The sequence below is a fragment of the Calidris pugnax genome, unplaced genomic scaffold (assembly GCF_001431845.1).
Source record: "Calidris pugnax isolate Ruff unplaced genomic scaffold, ASM143184v1 scaffold268, whole genome shotgun sequence".
Taxonomy (NCBI): domain Eukaryota; kingdom Metazoa; phylum Chordata; class Aves; order Charadriiformes; family Scolopacidae; genus Calidris; species Calidris pugnax.
In genome coordinates, this window is record NW_015090983.1 from 354,126 (window position 1) to 371,539 (window position 17,414).

The 17,414-nt window shown below is 40.1% G+C and overlaps 1 protein-coding gene across 1 annotated transcript in view; it reads left to right on the forward strand.

Moving 5' to 3' along the window:
- LGR4 (leucine-rich repeat containing G protein-coupled receptor 4) overlaps positions 1-16,856 on the forward strand; it is a 45,710-nt gene extending 28,854 nt beyond the window's left edge. The window contains exons 5-17 of the mRNA XM_014953786.1: positions 95-166; positions 1,818-1,886; positions 2,481-2,552; positions 2,638-2,709; positions 3,412-3,480; positions 3,881-3,952; positions 5,528-5,593; positions 6,876-6,947; positions 7,877-7,948; positions 8,253-8,378; positions 9,724-9,845; positions 10,502-10,576; positions 13,596-16,856. Coding sequence (XP_014809272.1) covers positions 95-166; positions 1,818-1,886; positions 2,481-2,552; positions 2,638-2,709; positions 3,412-3,480; positions 3,881-3,952; positions 5,528-5,593; positions 6,876-6,947; positions 7,877-7,948; positions 8,253-8,378; positions 9,724-9,845; positions 10,502-10,576; positions 13,596-14,872 — 2,236 coding nt within the window. The 3' untranslated portion in view covers positions 14,873-16,856. The remainder of the gene's footprint in view (positions 1-94; positions 167-1,817; positions 1,887-2,480; positions 2,553-2,637; positions 2,710-3,411; positions 3,481-3,880; positions 3,953-5,527; positions 5,594-6,875; positions 6,948-7,876; positions 7,949-8,252; positions 8,379-9,723; positions 9,846-10,501; positions 10,577-13,595) is intronic.
- Positions 16,857-17,414: the final 558 nt, after the last annotated feature.

Genomic DNA, 17,414 nt, shown 5'->3' on the forward strand with positions numbered 1-17,414 from the left:
TAAGTCATTTAACTGTCTTGATTTCATAGAACTATCTGTTAACGTGTTAAACATGAAATAATTCACAAATACTTGTTTTATTTTTGCTTTTTAGACATCTTCATAACAATAAAATAAAAACTATAGGAAAACACTGTTTTGATGGACTAGACAACCTGGAAACCTTGTAAGTATGCTTCTTAAAGTATCTCATTGTTCAGTGTTTGTCTCATTCCTGGCTTAATCAAGGTTACCTTACTGGTACGGTGAAGATACTGCAAATAAGGCATGTGTGCACTGCACAACACGTATCACCATCCAGCTCAGGCTTCAGAGCCCAAGGCTGGTATCAGTGCAGTGCTCCACCAAAACTAATTAACTATGTTGAGAAGCAGGTAAATATTAGCCTGGGTGAAATGTCACGCTGGAAGATGTGGCTATAGTGTTCCTAGCCCTGGTCTAACTGGTGTATCTTTGCACAGCGCTCCACTGAGTGAGGTGGATGTATCAGAAGTGTTTGAGTGGCCCCGTGGGTGATAAGGGACAAATATTTGTTTCTTAGGTTTACTGTAGGATTAAACATATCTAAGATTACACTGCCAAAACCGTTGTGTGATGGTAGGAGGTTTCTCAGGGGGCCCCAGAGGGCTGTTTCTCCACTGCTCCTCCGTTACTGAATGGGCACTGCCAAGGAGGCTGTGGCTCATGCCTCCCCGCAGCTCCTCAACCCACACTCTGCAGGCTGGTGGAAACCAGCCCAGCTCCCAGTTCCCAGCCTCTCATACAAGAGATTCACCTGAGATCCTTTCAAATACTTGGCAAATATTTAGGTTATGGGCTAGTTTATCAGAAACAGTGAGCCTTATGTTGCCTGCAGACAGAAAGAGGGGAGGGGAGTGGGAAACATCACCTTCCCCTCACCCTGTGTGTGTCGCCCCCACTGACAACTCCTGCTTGGCCCAGAACTGGGCCATCACTCAGTGAATGTCTAATAAGCACTATCTCCTTCAGCAGTGCATCTTATTATGCTTAGGAGAATGCTAAATAAATAAAACAAATGTAGGAGGGCAAGGGCAACCCGGTGACAGGCTCCGTTAACATTAGGAGTTTGGATGAGTCCAGGACTTACTCCAACTACCTTGCCATTCTCTTGGAACCCCAATTAATTAGATGCTATGTAAATATGCACAGCTGGTGTAAGACTCTCAAAATGTTTTTGCGGCTCGTAAGGAACCCCTTGTGTGGAAAAAGGCCTGTAGGAGGTCCTGCCATTACTGCTAGAATGGTGGCAGCAGGTTAGCAGAGATCTCAACAGATCCCTACCACCGACATGAGCTGGTTCAGTGTGATGAGATTTCCTGCTGCCTCTGTTCAGTATTTGTAACTGGTTTTGCTACAAGCTCTGCTGTTACTAACAGACTATTTACTGGGCTTTTTTTTATAAAGCCCAAAAGGTAAGTTTTCTTAGTAAGTTACCGAAGAGTAGCTATTTATATTTACTTTTTTAAAATTTAGAAATATTAGTTCATTTCCATGTAAATTCTGTTGAAGAAAAATCTGTGAAGTATTGAAAAATACTGAGCTTTGCTGTAAAGAAATGTTATTTGACTTAATAGGCATAATCCTCTGGATAATATTAAATATCTTACCTAAGTTATTAGCTGGTTATAAAGCATGTAAAACATCAGAAGACTAAATATCTAAGTTAAAGTTATTCTATGCTCTAGCTAAAGATATTCTGAGAACTTTTTACTTCCAGTGAATTGTCTTAAAAACTATTTTGACAATTCATGACCACTATTGATAACTTTATAATTTTCCTGCTTTGCTTCTTCTAGGGATTTAAATTATAATAACATGGTAGAGTTCCCTGAAGCCATAAAAGCACTCCCAAATCTAAAGGAGTTGTGAGTATTACTTATTCTCCCTTTTTACCAGTTTTCTTTCTTCTTTCCATAAATAAAAAGAGAAAAGAAATTCCTGTATTTAAGAATGCTTGTCTCATTATGCAGCAACCTAAATCAGATTAAATTATGTTAAGTGAAGCTATAATTAAAGGAAAATATAATCATCAGCTAGAGAGGGAACCTATTGAAAATTATTTTGGAGTTATATAAGCAAGCAATTTATTCAGAAGACCCATTAGCATAGATCTTAATCATGAGCTGGTTTTGGCCTCCAGAAGCAGAATTAAGTATTCAGTGATCACACGTGTTTTCCCTATCCCCTCCTTAAGAGAGGAGGAAGAAGAGAGAAAGCACAGAATCATGTTTTGAACAGAATAGTTTCTTTCTAATGAAATATTTTCGGTTTAGCTGATATGCAGTAGGCAGAAATCACGCCTTCTAAGTTATTCCTACAGTTAGACTTAGTCCTTTTTAACTACAATCCTGGTTTTGGCAGGATTGGGAATTGAGTAGGTGTGAAGAAAATGACTGTTGATTGAATCCATTGGCAGTATATTTTTAAATGTTGGTTTTCTTCTTTGCTAATATCTTTAGGGGATTTCACAGTAACTACATTTCCGTAATTCCTGATGGTGCATTTGCAGGAAACCCTCTTCTAAGAACGATGTAAGTAATTTTCCTGCATCTATTTTTAGTCTTTGCAGACAGTGACTGTAAGAACAACGATTGAAATATGTTTTTCATTTCCCAGACATTTGTATGATAATCCTTTGTCTTTTGTGGGGAACTCAGCATTTCAGAATCTGTCAGATCTTCATTCCCTGTAAGTATCCTCTCAACTATACAGTATGATAAATGGATATGAAATATTGTGGCTAAGAACTCAAAATAACTAAATCTTTTGACTGCCTTATAATTTTTTTGCAGTAAGCTTCAATAAACATTGTTATTGTTGGGAATATCCAATTTCTTAAGAAGCTCTAGTAAATATGCTCTGCAACCCTTTTCTTTTTTTTTTTTTTTGTAATCTTCATTACCTTGCATAAGACACATAACCTCAGGCCAAATGCTCAGATTCTTACTTAAACAAACTGCAATATGTCCTGGGTGGTTTTTGAACAGGGATGTACATTGTGAGAATGTTTTGCAAGTTAGTGCATGCACGCTCTCAAAAGGTAGCAGTTCTGGGGGTGACGAATGAGCAAAATGGAGTGAGGCTTCAAACTCTCAACTGCAAACTGCCTGGGAGTTTATGCCCTTCTCGTGCCTGTATTGATACAACTCCTTCCAGCTTGATGAATTCCAGTTGTTTGCTAATGGAGGAGTAATTTATTAAGCAGATTACTACTATAAGAAGCAGTGAAAAGGCTTATCTTTTACGCACTATTCGTGTGTAAAACTTAAACAAAAGCAATAAGAATGTTATAATGTCTCCTTAGTGAAAATATCTACCTGACAGTGGGATTGAATGTCACAGTTGATTTGCATAATAGTTTGCAGCTAATTTTTGTGGGGATTTTTGTAGGGTCATTCGGGGTGCCAGCATGGTGCAGTGGTTTCCTAATTTGACAGGAACCGTTAATCTGGAGAGCTTGTAAGTATCTTTTATGGAAATAATTTCCAATAATTTCTTGGATTTGCTTCTTGTGAAATGATCAAAGTGATTGGTATCTGGAGAGCAACTGGATATCTGTTCTCTTCCTGTTAATAAATGTATTTGTATAGCTTTTCTTACTGTGGTATACCTTAATTAAATTTTTTAGTAGGGTGAGCTGACAACAGCCTATGAAAAGGCCATTGATACTAACCCCCCTCTCACAGAACTGAAAAACAGAAAAGTTGGCCTCTTCCAAAAAAACAAACCAAAAAAATTTTGGTGGGTGAATCTGGCACCCCAGTAGCTGACACGCCATCCTTATTCCCCTCTTATGTATGCTTATTATGCCATCACCATCAACATGCAAACATTTATATATGGTGGGTTTTTTTCACAGAACTCTAACAGGGACCAAGATAAACAGTATTCCTGTTAATTTATGCCAAGAGCAAAAGGTGCTACGAACTTTGTAAGTATACACATTGTACTCCTATTTTCATCTGCATCAAAATGTTATAAAAGAAACTTGAATCTAATTTAAAACAGAAGTATTGCTTAGAATTGCTCATCCTAGTAGTTCTATCAAAGTTGGAAATCTGATTCCAGTTTCTTGATTCTTCAAATCAAGATTCATGGCAGAGTTGATGAAATGCCTTCTGTTCCTGGAAGAGGGTCTCCCTTATATTCTTTCATATGTTATAAAAGCTATGTAAGGTGGTGCTGCAGAACAGTCTTTGCATCTGCAAATTCACTCTGCCATCATTGATTCTTAACACAACACTTATCTACATTCAGAGGTTAAGGAAGAGTTTAGTTATAGTGCTTTGACTTTTTGTGTCAGGGAAGACAGGAAAGAACATCAGAAACCAAGAGAAACGGAGGTGAGGATTAGGGAGAGGATAGTCATACAAAGGCATGACAGAAAAAGCAGTGGGGATGTACTAAAATAAATGAAAAAAAACCCAAAACACCCCTAACTGGTAAATGAAACCATTGGGAGGGGAGAGGCAAAGTCATGTTTACAAAGGATGCAAAAAGGAAAATTTAGGACAGAAGCAGCAAGCGCTGAAAAGTGGAGGAGAAAAATATGTTCTGTTTTATAGAAGAAAAACTGAGGAAAAAGAATGATAGGATTTATTTTCAAATGGCAGTTTCTTTCGAACAGAAATTAGAATTTTCTAGCCCCCTTTTTGCTGCACACTTTCACAGAAAATTCGGAGGGTTTTTAGCTCTTAGGGAGGTATCAGCACACTGAATCAAAGTTTGCACCAAATTCCTGCATTGCATGCCATCTATCCAGTTTATTCTAAAAAAAACCCAGATTATCAATAAACCTTTTTAGATTACAACTCTCAGAATTCAGGGAATTTGTATGGTATGGTTTTGGGGTACATATATATCCAGATGGAAGAGCTGAAAGCAGTGAAATAGAGTATACGTAGAAATAGAATAGAATCAAAAATACTGGTTGGGAGGGATCTCAAGAGCTGTTGAGGCCCCTACAAAAGCATGACCTGTTTCTCCATTACTTTCCAGTTACAGAGCAATAGTTTCAGTTGTTAATTTTGTCCAATAGGGAGTTTTGGGATGAAGTTTTTTTAATGTTGCTTCCATCACTGGTCGAATATTTCAGGAAAGTAATAAGAAAGTCGTTCACTGAATTCAGAGAGAAAAAGTGGGAGAGAGAAATGTAGCTTTTAAAAAAGGTTTCAAGAATAGAGTGAAATGTAAGGCAATGAATCAACATTTTACAAAGTTACATAAACAGCCTTATTTCTGCTATTTCCTGACTGCTTCAAGCTTGACATAGCAGTTGTGTCTTTCCACATCTTTGGGTGTATTTATGTATAATCAAAGTGCATACTGGGGTTAGTTAGGATGGCTGTGGAGAGATTGTGCTTGTGATTCCCGTCATGATTTTCTCCAAACTGCCCTTAGTTTTTGCACAGAATGTTCTAGCAGAAAGATTTTTCTGCCATTTCTGTTTAATGGTTACAAGTGATGAGTTAAACTAAAAAGCTTTCTCCCATTTTCTGTTTTGAAGGGACTTGTCTTATAACAATATAAAGGACCTCCCAAGTTTTACGGGATGCCACTCCTTGGAAGAAATGTAAGTAGAAATACATGTTCTTTACCTTTATTACCTCCTTAGTATTCTGAGTCCAAGCCTTTAGAAACTTCTTTGTTTCATGTTTGATCATCATATTCTAAGATTAAGGAGACAGAGAGAGATAATATGGACATTGTGGTGATGCTCTGGAACAGGTAGCCCAGGATGTGGGTGTCCTGTGGATGCTCCATCCCTGGAGGGGTTCAAGGCCAGGCTGGATGGGGCTTTGAGCAACCTGGTCTGGTGGGAGGTGTCCCTGCCCAGGGCAGCGGGGTTGGAACTGGATGATCTTTAAGGTCCCTTCCAACCAGAACCATTCTATGATCTCATGTGAGGGGTGTGTTGGACAGAAAAGTCAACCACTTGAGTTTTCCTCAATTAGCCTAAGGTTTAATTGTTCCTATGGCACAAAGAAGAATGAAGGACACCTTAATCCTGCATTTAATAGTACTATTGCTATATGCATAAATGGAATGAGTATTTATCTGGTTTCCTTCCTGTCTCTTATTTCTTCCACCCTTTAGTTCTGTCCAACATCAGCCTATGCTTGTGTAAAATGTATTTTTCCCTAGTCCCCGTAAGATACAGTCAAACCCTATCTTTGCTTTTCCTTACTTTATTACTTCAAAGCTTCTTCAGTGTAATTTCCAGACCCTACACGGTTTTTTCCACCTGCGTGTGTTCCTACTTCTCCTTCTATCTCTGCTGCACTCAAGCTTCTTTCCCTGAAACGATAGTGGGGCTAATAGACTTCTCACAGGCCTTTGCTGTTATACTCTTGACATCTGGCTCACTGTGCACATAGATCATTGTAAAGGGAGCTACTGAACTGGAAGTATAACTTGCCTGTTAGCTCCTGAAGCATTTCTCAAGATTTTCCTTTCATAAATCCGTATTTTAAAAAATGAAAGTGCACCCAGGGTTAGAATATGCCTGATGATTCCCTGCAGAATGAAGTAGGTTTGTTTTAAATCTCAGTGTGACTCTTCAAAGTTCACAAAGTGTTACTTTTAGCTTGGAAATAATTCAGTCCACATTTAACAGTCTCTTCCTAAATTAAATGAGTTGTGAATTGGGATTGGGCAGAGATGCCAGGAAAGAGCTTCATGGTTGTAGTAACATGGCTAATACAAAATACTTAAATAATTTGCCTACAAGGGGAAATGAGAAAAATCTTGCCGTTGGTAAGGCTAAATCTATGCATTAGCAGGCACCAAGGTGTCTCTTGGTTTGAAGTCAGCCCAGTTAGCCCATAAAATTCAATTTCTTTTTCACTTTGCAGTTCCTTACAGCATAATCAAATCCATGAAATCGCAGAGGATACCTTCCAAGGACTGTCCTCCCTTCGTATCCTGTAAGTGCACGTGGCTTCATACCGAGTAGAACAAGATACCATCTTTGACATGGGTTTACACGGGAATCAGGGTTTGGTGTTACAAATCCAATTGATGGCAAAGGGCCAGGCAGGCTGGATCCTGAGGCGAAGCAAACCATGTACAAGAGATACTAGCAGCAGCTACTTCCAGTCCCATTCTTTCTAGTCTCCATTTCGGTTTCCTAGCCTATAAAGTTACATTTATATATTTATACAGAGAGAGAGAAATAAAATGACATTTGTTTTCCATAGTCCACTATTTTGCATTACGTTATTACTATATTATTCCATTATATAGTATTTATTGAAGAGATCCTGTTTGTTTTCCTCAGGAAGAGCAGACCAGTAAACAAAGTTATTCCCTCCCCTTACGTCTCCAGTTATATGACAATTATATAGGAATGTTGAAATGATCAGGAAAAAAATCCATAAGTTTTAAAAAGAATGTCATGAAATAAGTCACAGTGGTCCAGCAGGAGATGGATCTGGAATTTGAAATCCAGCAAAGCAGATTCCCTTCTGCTTGTTCTTTTATTGTCCTCCCTGATCTGTGCCCTGCCACAAGTGGGGTTGTCACCGAGGGGACCAGCCTGGCAATGGGTCATTTCAGAGCTGACCTCTGCCTTGGGGAGCGCAGGCTGAGCTGCTAGAGCCAGGAAGGAAGGGAAAGGGGGCAGGAATGGGAGGTGCATTCTACTCTGGGGATGAGGAGTGAAGCAGGATACAGCTGCTTTACCAAGGGATTTGGCACCTGGCTGACAAAGGAGAAATGGGAGGATTCAGCTTTTCTGACAGAGGCATAATGTATTTGTCACCTTAGTTGTTTGTTTTTTTTTTTTCACTGTACAGCGGCTGTTACAAAGTTTTGATGAAATTGCTAAAATAATCTTATTTGGCATTCGTTGCAGCGACCTCAGTAGAAATCAGATTCATCAGATCCACAAGGAAGCTTTCACCACTGTTGGAGCTATTGTGAACCTGTAAGTAGGCTATTCTGTGCAGTAAACTACTCTTTCTACCATTAAATTGCCGAGAGAGTAAATATTTCTAGCTTAAAGCTGGTGGGTGCCCGTTGGACATATCATTTCTCTGGATCACAAAACCTCTCACTAGATGAGGGAATACAGGGCACGCTTCTTGAAAGTGCCTGCTGCCCTGACAGGCATTTGCTAGACCACTGCCTTGGTTTGGGACTTAAAAAACCTTTCTACTCCAATAAGGAATATGCTATAAGGTCTTCAAACTTATGTTGTTTGTAACACTGTCTTAATATTCACATTTCAGAGACCTAAGTTTCAACGAACTCACTTCGGTTCCCACTGAAGGATTGAGTGGGCTGAACCAGCTTAAACTTGCAGGCAATTCTGAGTTGAAAGAAGCTTTGGCAGCGAAGAACTTTGCAAAGCTCCGGTACGTTGGTAAATAACACTGCACTGAGAGGAACAAGTAACATGACAATAAATAAAGCCAGTTTAGATAATGGTCATGACAAACGGTCTGCTGAGTCCTGTAAGCCCTTAACCTGGGTGCATATAAAAGGCCATCTGACTGTTCTGGTAGAAACTGTTTTCAGACAATTTTCTTGGAACCTTTTACATTCTTCCTCCACCACTTTTCAGGCAGATATCATCTGACTTTGGAGTGGTGGTTTGGGTGGATTCCATTTGTGATTGAACTGAGCACATCTGTCTTTCAGAGTGTGGAAAACGGGAGCAGACACGCAGGTGTCTGGTTCGTTCCATGATCACCACGCTTTGTACATGTGCTGTTTATTCTTGGAGGCAAACCATGAGAGTAACAGTAATCATTCAAATGGAAACCTGGTACTGATTTCAGTGGGAGGTGGATCAGATAGTGATTAACTGCTTTGCATTTTCAAAGATCTTTCTGCACATTAATATTTTAATCTTCAAGAAGCAGCTAGAAATTGTTTTCCATACCGTCTGATGGAAACAATGGAGATGAAGATACTGTTATTTTGTCTAAGGCCTGCAAAGGAATCCAAGTCGGGCCTCAGCTGTCCTGGGGAAACAGCAGATTGGTTTTTAGGGTTTGATCTGTGTTTGAGAACTAATGCATTGTGATTGACATTCCTCCTAAATATTTCCAAGAACAGACTTCAGGAACAATGCTGCAGATAGTTGATACTGTAGCCTTGAGTCGCAAAAAGTAGTTTCTGGGCTGCTCTTATCTCATTGTTTATGTGGACTTTTTAAAACTCTACACAGCTGTCCTTCTCTCCCAGGATTAATACTATGCATCATTTCTGTCAAACATACAAATAGTGGGGGGAAAAAAAAATATCTCAGGGCCAGAAAATAAAGAGTGAGAAGGAAAGATATATTTTTAACATTGCGGTCATCTGGGAATTAACTTTCTTAGAAAACAGTTGCTCTTTAATTAATTTGCTTAATTCGTTTTCAGTTTAGCTTGTACAGCAATGCCACAACCACTGATCAGAATTTCTTTTGTATATGGAGTATTAAGAGTAGTAAAGAGAGCTAAACATCATGGAATTTTCTTTGTAGTTGTTTCAGCAGAACATGCAGACCTGGATGCATCACCTGTCCTTTAGCTCGGTGCAAAAGTTCATCACAAATGGTTACAACTGATCCAATTTGGAATAGTTTTTTATTAGCGACCGTAACAAAAAGAAGCTTCATTTTTTAGCACTTAAGTGTGCCACTTAAATATTTTTAATAAACGGTAATCTTAACTCAGGTTATAACTCTTTGTTGCTCTGCCTGTGTTTCAGGTCACTCTCTGTGCCGTATGCCTACCAGTGCTGTGCGTTTTGGGGTTGTGATTCTTATTTAAACTCTAACTCGGAAGATTCCAGTCACCAAGATCAAGGTGCCTCCATGGATCGTGAGAAGGGTAAGTGTTTCATTGTCCTGAACCGGCAGTATTATTTTGGGCCAGGCTAGACCAAATAACCGTGTATGTTGTCTTTGAATAAGGGAATTTGGAAAACGTAGATCTTTACAGAGATACAAAAGCTGTTTCTGAAAGTGCTTAATGGCTACTCACAGATAGGCAGTGCCGTGTTCTTTCTAAACATGCAAGATTTGCTTGTTTAAGGGGAAAAAAATGAAAGTTTTCTTTTTTTAAATTCTAAAGTGCCACTATTCTGTTATTCTCTATCATTTCTGTCATTCTCTGCCAGAACAAAAGTTTTATGGTTCTCAGTATTTCGACCTTCTGTTCAGAAAGGGCTTGTCCTTCCACTGTCTACTTCAAGGCCCATAGAACTTTCCCTGGTGATGAAAGCTGTGGCTGCTTTGCTATAAAGCATTGTGAGTAGCTGGGACAGGCAGTAGTAACTCAAACTGCAGCAGTGATTTCTGCACTGAGTGTTCGACCTTACACAGCAAACCAGAGCAGCTCCACTTGTTAAAGGCTTCAACGTTGATGAAGCCTGAGGCCTTTGATCTTTCAAAGGACTGCTTCCGTCCTAGGCAGCTTCACTGCATTTCCCTTATTTTTCATTCCTTCCTACAACTAACCTGTTTTTCATTTTTACTTGGATACAGCTGATGCAGATGCTCTAAGAAATGAGGAAAACGAGGAACTGGGGCAGACAATTATTCACTGTACGCCAGCAACAGGTAAATCTTATAATGTGCTTTAGCCACATTGTGAACTTGAGGCATGGTGTTATGCAAATAGCTGTCTGCAGAATGACATGTTTCATTCCTCTTAGTCATTCTGTACGCAGAGATTAAATTCTCTAATGCTTGGGTGAAACTTCATTTGATGTCAATGCTGTTTTGGATGAGCAATCACAAAGATTGGCCTGGGCTTTAGACACGCAGCACTATGTTAGAGAAGGAAGCGTAAGCAGAACGTACAAGACTGCAATACTTTTATTTGGAGCCTGCTGTGTTTAATGCACTGTCCCCTAATTCTGCCTTACTCTTGCCAAGGAGATGTCTGTGGAGCAGACTGTATGAATGCTCATCTGTTTCGGTGAGAAGTCAGCCTGTGCTTTAAAAGCTTAACTCCAACTGCTGTCATTGGTGGTGCTTGCAGAAGAGAGGAGGAGGAACACTCACGTGGTCTCTTCCCCAGCCCTGCTATGGCTGCATTAATTGACAGCAGAGGGCTGTACAAGTAGCTGGAGCAGGCAGTAGCATCTTAAAACTGCTGCAGATATTTATGCAACGAGTAGTCTTATTGGCATACCAGAACTACTCCAATTTAGGCTTGAACAGTCCAGGAGCGTTGAAAGTCTTTGGTCTTGTAAAAAAGTATTTTCATTCAGGGCAGCTTCATTGTTGCCCTTCTGCTTATCTCCCTCATACTACAAATTTCCACACACACTTAGAATTTTCCACACACTCAGTTCCTAAAGCACTTGGTGTGGTGCCTCCTACTTCCTTGCCTTTGCCACGGGTTTTCCAGAGGATTCCTTCTATAACTCTGGTACTGCATAACTCCTGTTATGCAAACAGGAACACATAGATGGGGGGAACAGAATGCTTCCAGTGAAGTTACTTCTGGGGGTTTTCCAAGTCTTCTTTTATTCTCTTCTCCTAAACTGGTATTTGACATCCATTACAAAAATCTGTTTGCTCTTCATCTTTTGGGCTAGCTCCAGCTTTTGTATGTAGAATATCACGAGGGTTTCTTGATCACAGCCGAAAAAAAATTGTGGTCAGAAAGTCAAATATTTTATTAATGTAACTGTACATGATCCGAGAATTAATTTGACCAGTGCTGCTTATTTGCTTTTGATCTCCTGGTCACAGAATGAGAATTCAGACGACGCATTACATGGGTTAAATCTTTAAAGCCTTTAGCTCTCTCTTTTTGCCCATGCCAGAGATGCTGTAGCTCCAAAAGGAATGAAGAGCTTGTTTTACGAGTTCACAATTTGCCTTGTTTTTCACCAGTCCCTCCCATACTAACAACTTGTTTTCTATGCCATGCTGTCGTCTGGTCATAAGTAGGACACTCCACCCACCGTGTAACTTCTGAATCATTGCTCATCTCGTAGATCCACTTCCCGCTTTGCCTAATGGCAGGAACGGATCGCTGAGCAGTGGAAAGCTGCAAAACTCACCCTTCCCAGCGTGGATTTCCCCTGGTGGGCTGGGAATGTTAGCAAGAGAGGAGGGTAACTCTTAAATCTAAGGATAGTTAGACCTTGGGAGAAAGACAGGGTAGTGTGATGGGGTTTGTTGTTTGTCTAGAGATACCTCGCTCTACAGCTACTGGAAAACAGAACTAGAATTGATTTTGGAGGCACAGCATTGACATTTTTAACTTTCCCAAGTAGGGAGTTGTACCTGGTTTTGAGTAGATTCGACTTAGCAGGTATTGATGCATCATATTTTTGTACTGTAAAAATAATTATTCCAGCAAGGATTTCTTACTCAGGAATACCTGCAAAAAAAAAAAAAAAAAAAGAGGGGTGTGTGTAATTTTACTGGTCTGATAATCCAGTTAGCACTGTTCTTTCTTGCCCAGAAGTTAAGCTTGGTTGTTTAAATCAACAGATTATTCTTTTTAACCTGCCAGTTTGGTAATTTTTGGAAGTGCTTTTAAGCCTTGGGAGATTTTTGCACTGACATTTTGTCGTTCTGCACAGTTGCTGTTCCGGGGGCGTTAGGGATGGGTCCTACTTACCTTCCACCTGCCCAAAGGGAGGGCAAGAGCCACCCAGAACCGGGACTCGGGGGCTCAATCTGGCTCAGATGCCCCAGCCCAAGGGGGCAGCTCAGTTTTGGCATTTTTCTGCTCTGCCTTCAGCTCCCTGAGTGCCCGACTGCAGGGAGAGATCCCCAGCTATTGTGCTTCGGACAATTAACGGTGCCTAATGGGGATGTAGGAGAGGTTAAACTCTTCTAATTATTACTTAAAATCAGTAGGATTTCCCCATGGAATAAATAGCAATTAGAAGGATTAGAAGGGTAAGCAGAAGTAGTGACCTTTTTTCCTTGTCTTGCTTCATATTATTTTGCTTGTTGGACATCTTTTGTCACTTAAAAAAAGCTTAAATAATAAAAGAAGGAGAAAAGATTAATTTTCCCTATCTGAGTTTCTGAGTTTACAGTGCTTTTCAGTGAGGAGGGTGGGGGAGAGGATTTGTGGTGAATTCCTGTCCTTATTAAAGCTGTTAAGTTGAATTTGTCGGCTGTTTTACAGATGTTTCCTTGTGACCAAAAGTTACTCCGGAAGGCACGTTTATGAATAATTTTTTTGAGAGAACATGTCACTTCTAAAAACTTCTTTCCCCTTATAAGTTGGTTGCGAACACTTGCTTTTATTTTTTTTACCAACTTATTAAATGAAGTATGAAATCTAAAGAAAATAGAAAGTATTTAGGTGGCTATTTTGAGTAGCTAAAAGGTAATTAAGTTCGTTTAGCTACCTTGTTTATACAAAGTATTCTCAAGTGACCATTCATCACAGTAATTATTATTTCAGGCATAATTAATTAGTAAATAGCTTCACCAGAATAGTTTACTTTCAACTGACCTATTTAGCAGTTCAGCTGTGTACTCTATTCAGGAACTAATGAGGAGTGCTCTTGTAATTCCTTTTGAAAATCTTGCTTATTAAGGCTTGATTTTTTTCCTAAATTGGTTGTCCTTCTGATTTGTTTTTTTTTTTTTCTTCTAGGTGCTTTTAAGCCTTGTGAATATTTATTGGGAAGCTGGATGATTCGACTTACTGTCTGGTTTATTTTTTTGGTCGCTTTGTTCTTCAACCTGCTTGTCATGTTAACAATATTTGCATCCTGTACTCCATTGCCATCTTCCAAACTGTTTATAGGCCTGATTTCTGTCTCTAACTTATTCATGGGAGTCTATACTGGTATTTTAACTTTCTTGGACGCTGTCTCTTGGGGAAGATTTGCTGAATTTGGCATATGGTGGGAGACCGGCAGCGGTTGCCGAGTTGCGGGGTTTCTTGCCGTCTTTTCGTCCGAAAGTGCCATTTTTTTCCTGATGTTGGCAGCGGTTGAACGGAGCTTCTCTGCCAAGGAGATTCTTAAAAAGGGGAAAAGCAATCGCCAAAAACAGTTTCGAATTGCGGCAGTTGTTGCTTTCCTGTGTGCTGTGGCAGCAGGATGCTTACCACTCTTCTATAAAGCGGAGCACTCAGCATCACCCCTCTGCTTGCCCTTCCCCACTGGAGAAACACCTTCGTTAGGCTTCACGGTAACTTTAGTGCTCCTGAATTCATTAGTGTTTTTGCTAATGGCTATTATCTACACTAAACTCTACTGCAACTTGGAAAAAGAGGACCTGTCCGAAAACTCTCAGTCCAGCATGATTAAGCACGTGGCTTGGCTCATCTTCACGAACTGCATCTTCTTCTGCCCGGTTGCCTTTTTCTCCTTCGCCCCGTTGATCACCGCCATTTCCATCAGCCCTGAAATCATGAAGTCTGTCACTTTGATATTTTTCCCCTTGCCCGCTTGCCTGAACCCGGTCCTGTACGTCTTCTTCAACCCCAAGTTCAAGGAAGACTGGAAGTTGCTCCGGCGCCACCTGAGCAGGAAGAACGGTGGGGTGGCCATGGCCGTCAACGCTCCGGGGGGCTGTGCGGCGCAGGATTTCTACTACGACTGCGGGGTGTACACCCACCTGCAGGGCAACCTGGCCGTGTGCGAGTGCTGCGAGTCGCTCCTTTTATCCAAGCCCTTGCCCTGTAAACATTTAATCAAGTCGCACAGCTGCCCGGCGCTGGCGGTGGTGCCTTGCCAGCGGCCGGATGGCTACTGGTCGGACTGCGGCACCCAGTCGGCCCACTCCGACTACGCCGACGAGGACGACTCCTTCGTCTCGGACAGCTCAGACCAGGTGCAGGCCTGCGGCCGCGCGTGTTTCTACCAAAGCCGGGGGTTCCCTTTGGTTCGTTACGCCTACAACATCCCCAGAATTAAAGACTGACAGGGCTCGCCGCCCCCCAGCTGCTCTGATCGGGAGGAATAAAAGCTTCGTCGACTTGTCGCCTCTTTTGAGCAGGAAGCACTTTTTTGTAAGCATCGTTTAGTCTCATTTGTAAAGAAGGAAAGCGGGCAGTAACTTCTTGAGCCATACATTTTAAAAACGATTAAACAAATAAATCGGTCGCCCTGACTGTAAATAATTGGTAAACCAAATTTGTTACCCAATATTTTTACTCTTTCCACGCAACAGTGGTTTCTTTTATACAGTTTTTTACATGCTAACGGTGTGTTTCCACGTTGTACTCCAGTTGTACTTTGCTTCTGCTGTTGGCAAGGTAAGTTCTGTTGATTTATTATTTTTTTTTCTGCCAAAGCACAATATAAAGGACAGCTGTTTAATATTAAAGAAATTATTTTTAAATGTGACTTTTCTATGATTAAGCAAAAAAAACTCTCTTGCTAGCTTTGTATAGTGTATTCAGCATTGAATCTCAGGATGAATTTTACTGCAGGGCCAAAAAAAGGGATTAATTCTCCCATACACGACTGTGACAGCAATATAGGAATACCATATTTGTTTTGTATTTCAAGCCAGCGTTCAAATTTATTTTTTTTTTTAAAAAAAGGTTTTGTTACAATAAAGTGCTTGTAATCCCCAACATCTGTAGACTCTGAAATAAGCATGTTCGCAGCTGTCAGGAGTAATAGGGTTGAAGACATTTTTTGGGTGGTGACACATCACTGCAGGTGAAGCACAGCGACGTTCTTCAGTATGAGGCGGTTGGGTCGCGCTGTTGGCAGGAATCGGGGTGCATTGGGGAGGGTGTCAGCAGCCCCGGTGGCATCTACAGCTTGTGTCCTTGCAGAAAGACTGGCTCATACCCTGCAGCCTGCCCAGTGTCACAGCATTCCAGTAGCGTCCACAAATAGACCCAGATTTTAAGCAGATGGAGGGAAAACAGAAAGCAGTTTTGCAATAAAAGCATTTTTTGCCAATTATTTTACTGGGAGTGAAACACACTGTGCAAAGTCACTGATTTTTCATGTAAATCAGTGCGTTATTTTTAAACCATTCAAGTCCTGAGACCCAAATGATCTAAGTACAATCAGTGATCCATTTATCTTTATTTAGTGTGAAATCTGATCGATATAAATGAATGCATGATTAAGTAATTAAGTATGTTTCTCGAACAATAGGCTAAATCAAGAGCAAATCCACTGCCATCCCAGTTACTCTGGAGACATTCTCGTTAAGATTTAAAGCTAGATTGCTGTTTTGAGAATTAAATTGTATATACTGTTCATACAATGAATTTTTATCTTTGTATTGTAAATTATTTGATAGAACACATGATGGGAAATGTGGCTTCAGTTCATTTTGTTAATTAAAGCTACCTCCTAAACAATAGTGGCTGCCAGTAGCAGAATGTTTAAAATGTGGTTTATATACTTTTTGCATTGTAAATAGACATGGTTGTATATTGTCACTGTAATAAAAACAGAATCCTTGTATATCAAAATCATGTAGTTTGTACAAAGTATGGGAGGATTATTTACTGTATGCTGTTAATTTTGTAAGCCAAAATACTCACATGTAAAAACAAAAGAGAAGAAATCCAACCCAGAGTTGTTAATTCTTATATTTACGCTCATGAATATTACATCTGCAATTAGCATGGAATGTTACACTGAAAGCAAATAAAGGGTACATGAATATTGATTGTTATTTATCTTTGTTTTTCAAAAGTTAAGGCTGAAAATGGTGCACATGTAAAATTATTGGGCATAAATCATGTGTCATCTGCTCACCACAACATGTGGTGATAGTTTCGGGAAAGAATTGCCAGCAAAGTTGCCAATTTACAAGTGGGTTTATGATCTTGGACTAATGCTGACTCTTGGAATGCAAGAGGTTAAAACCTTCAGAGAAGTGTTTGCCCTCTTATAAAGCAATCTCTTTAATAAAGACATTATTATGTGTTGTATTTGAGTTGAAATGTTTTGAGTATGGCTTGGAAAATCATACAGATGATGATATTGGTTTCAATACTGTTTCCATGCTGAGAGTTGGGGGGTTGGTTGTCTTTTTTTAGCCATAGTTTTTTGTAAGAGTCCCCGTCTGTTCCACAGTCCCTCTGTTGGCCAACCAGTCCCAGGTAACGAGAATAGTTCTAAAAAGAATAGTTCTCAAAAAGGACAAGAAAAGTCAGCTGCAGTTTCCTAATCAGTAGGGAAGGAAACCCAACTATCAATTTCAAACAACGTTCCTGAGTATGGATTTATTTCTTCTTCTGTTTTACAAATGAGTCTTCACTGAAATGCTATTAAAAAGGTCAGGTGCCATCCATTTGGAATTTGAGTAGTTAATTCATACATCAGTACGCTTTGAAGTAACAGTTATGCTAACGGTTGATTTCTTTTAATGCTGTCAGCTCAGTGTCTTCCAGCACACGCAGGTTGTATCTGCTGGTAGAGGTGAAACAACAGGCACCGGCTGCTGAAATCAACCTGGCAAGCAGCAGTACTGCAAAACTTGCCTCAGT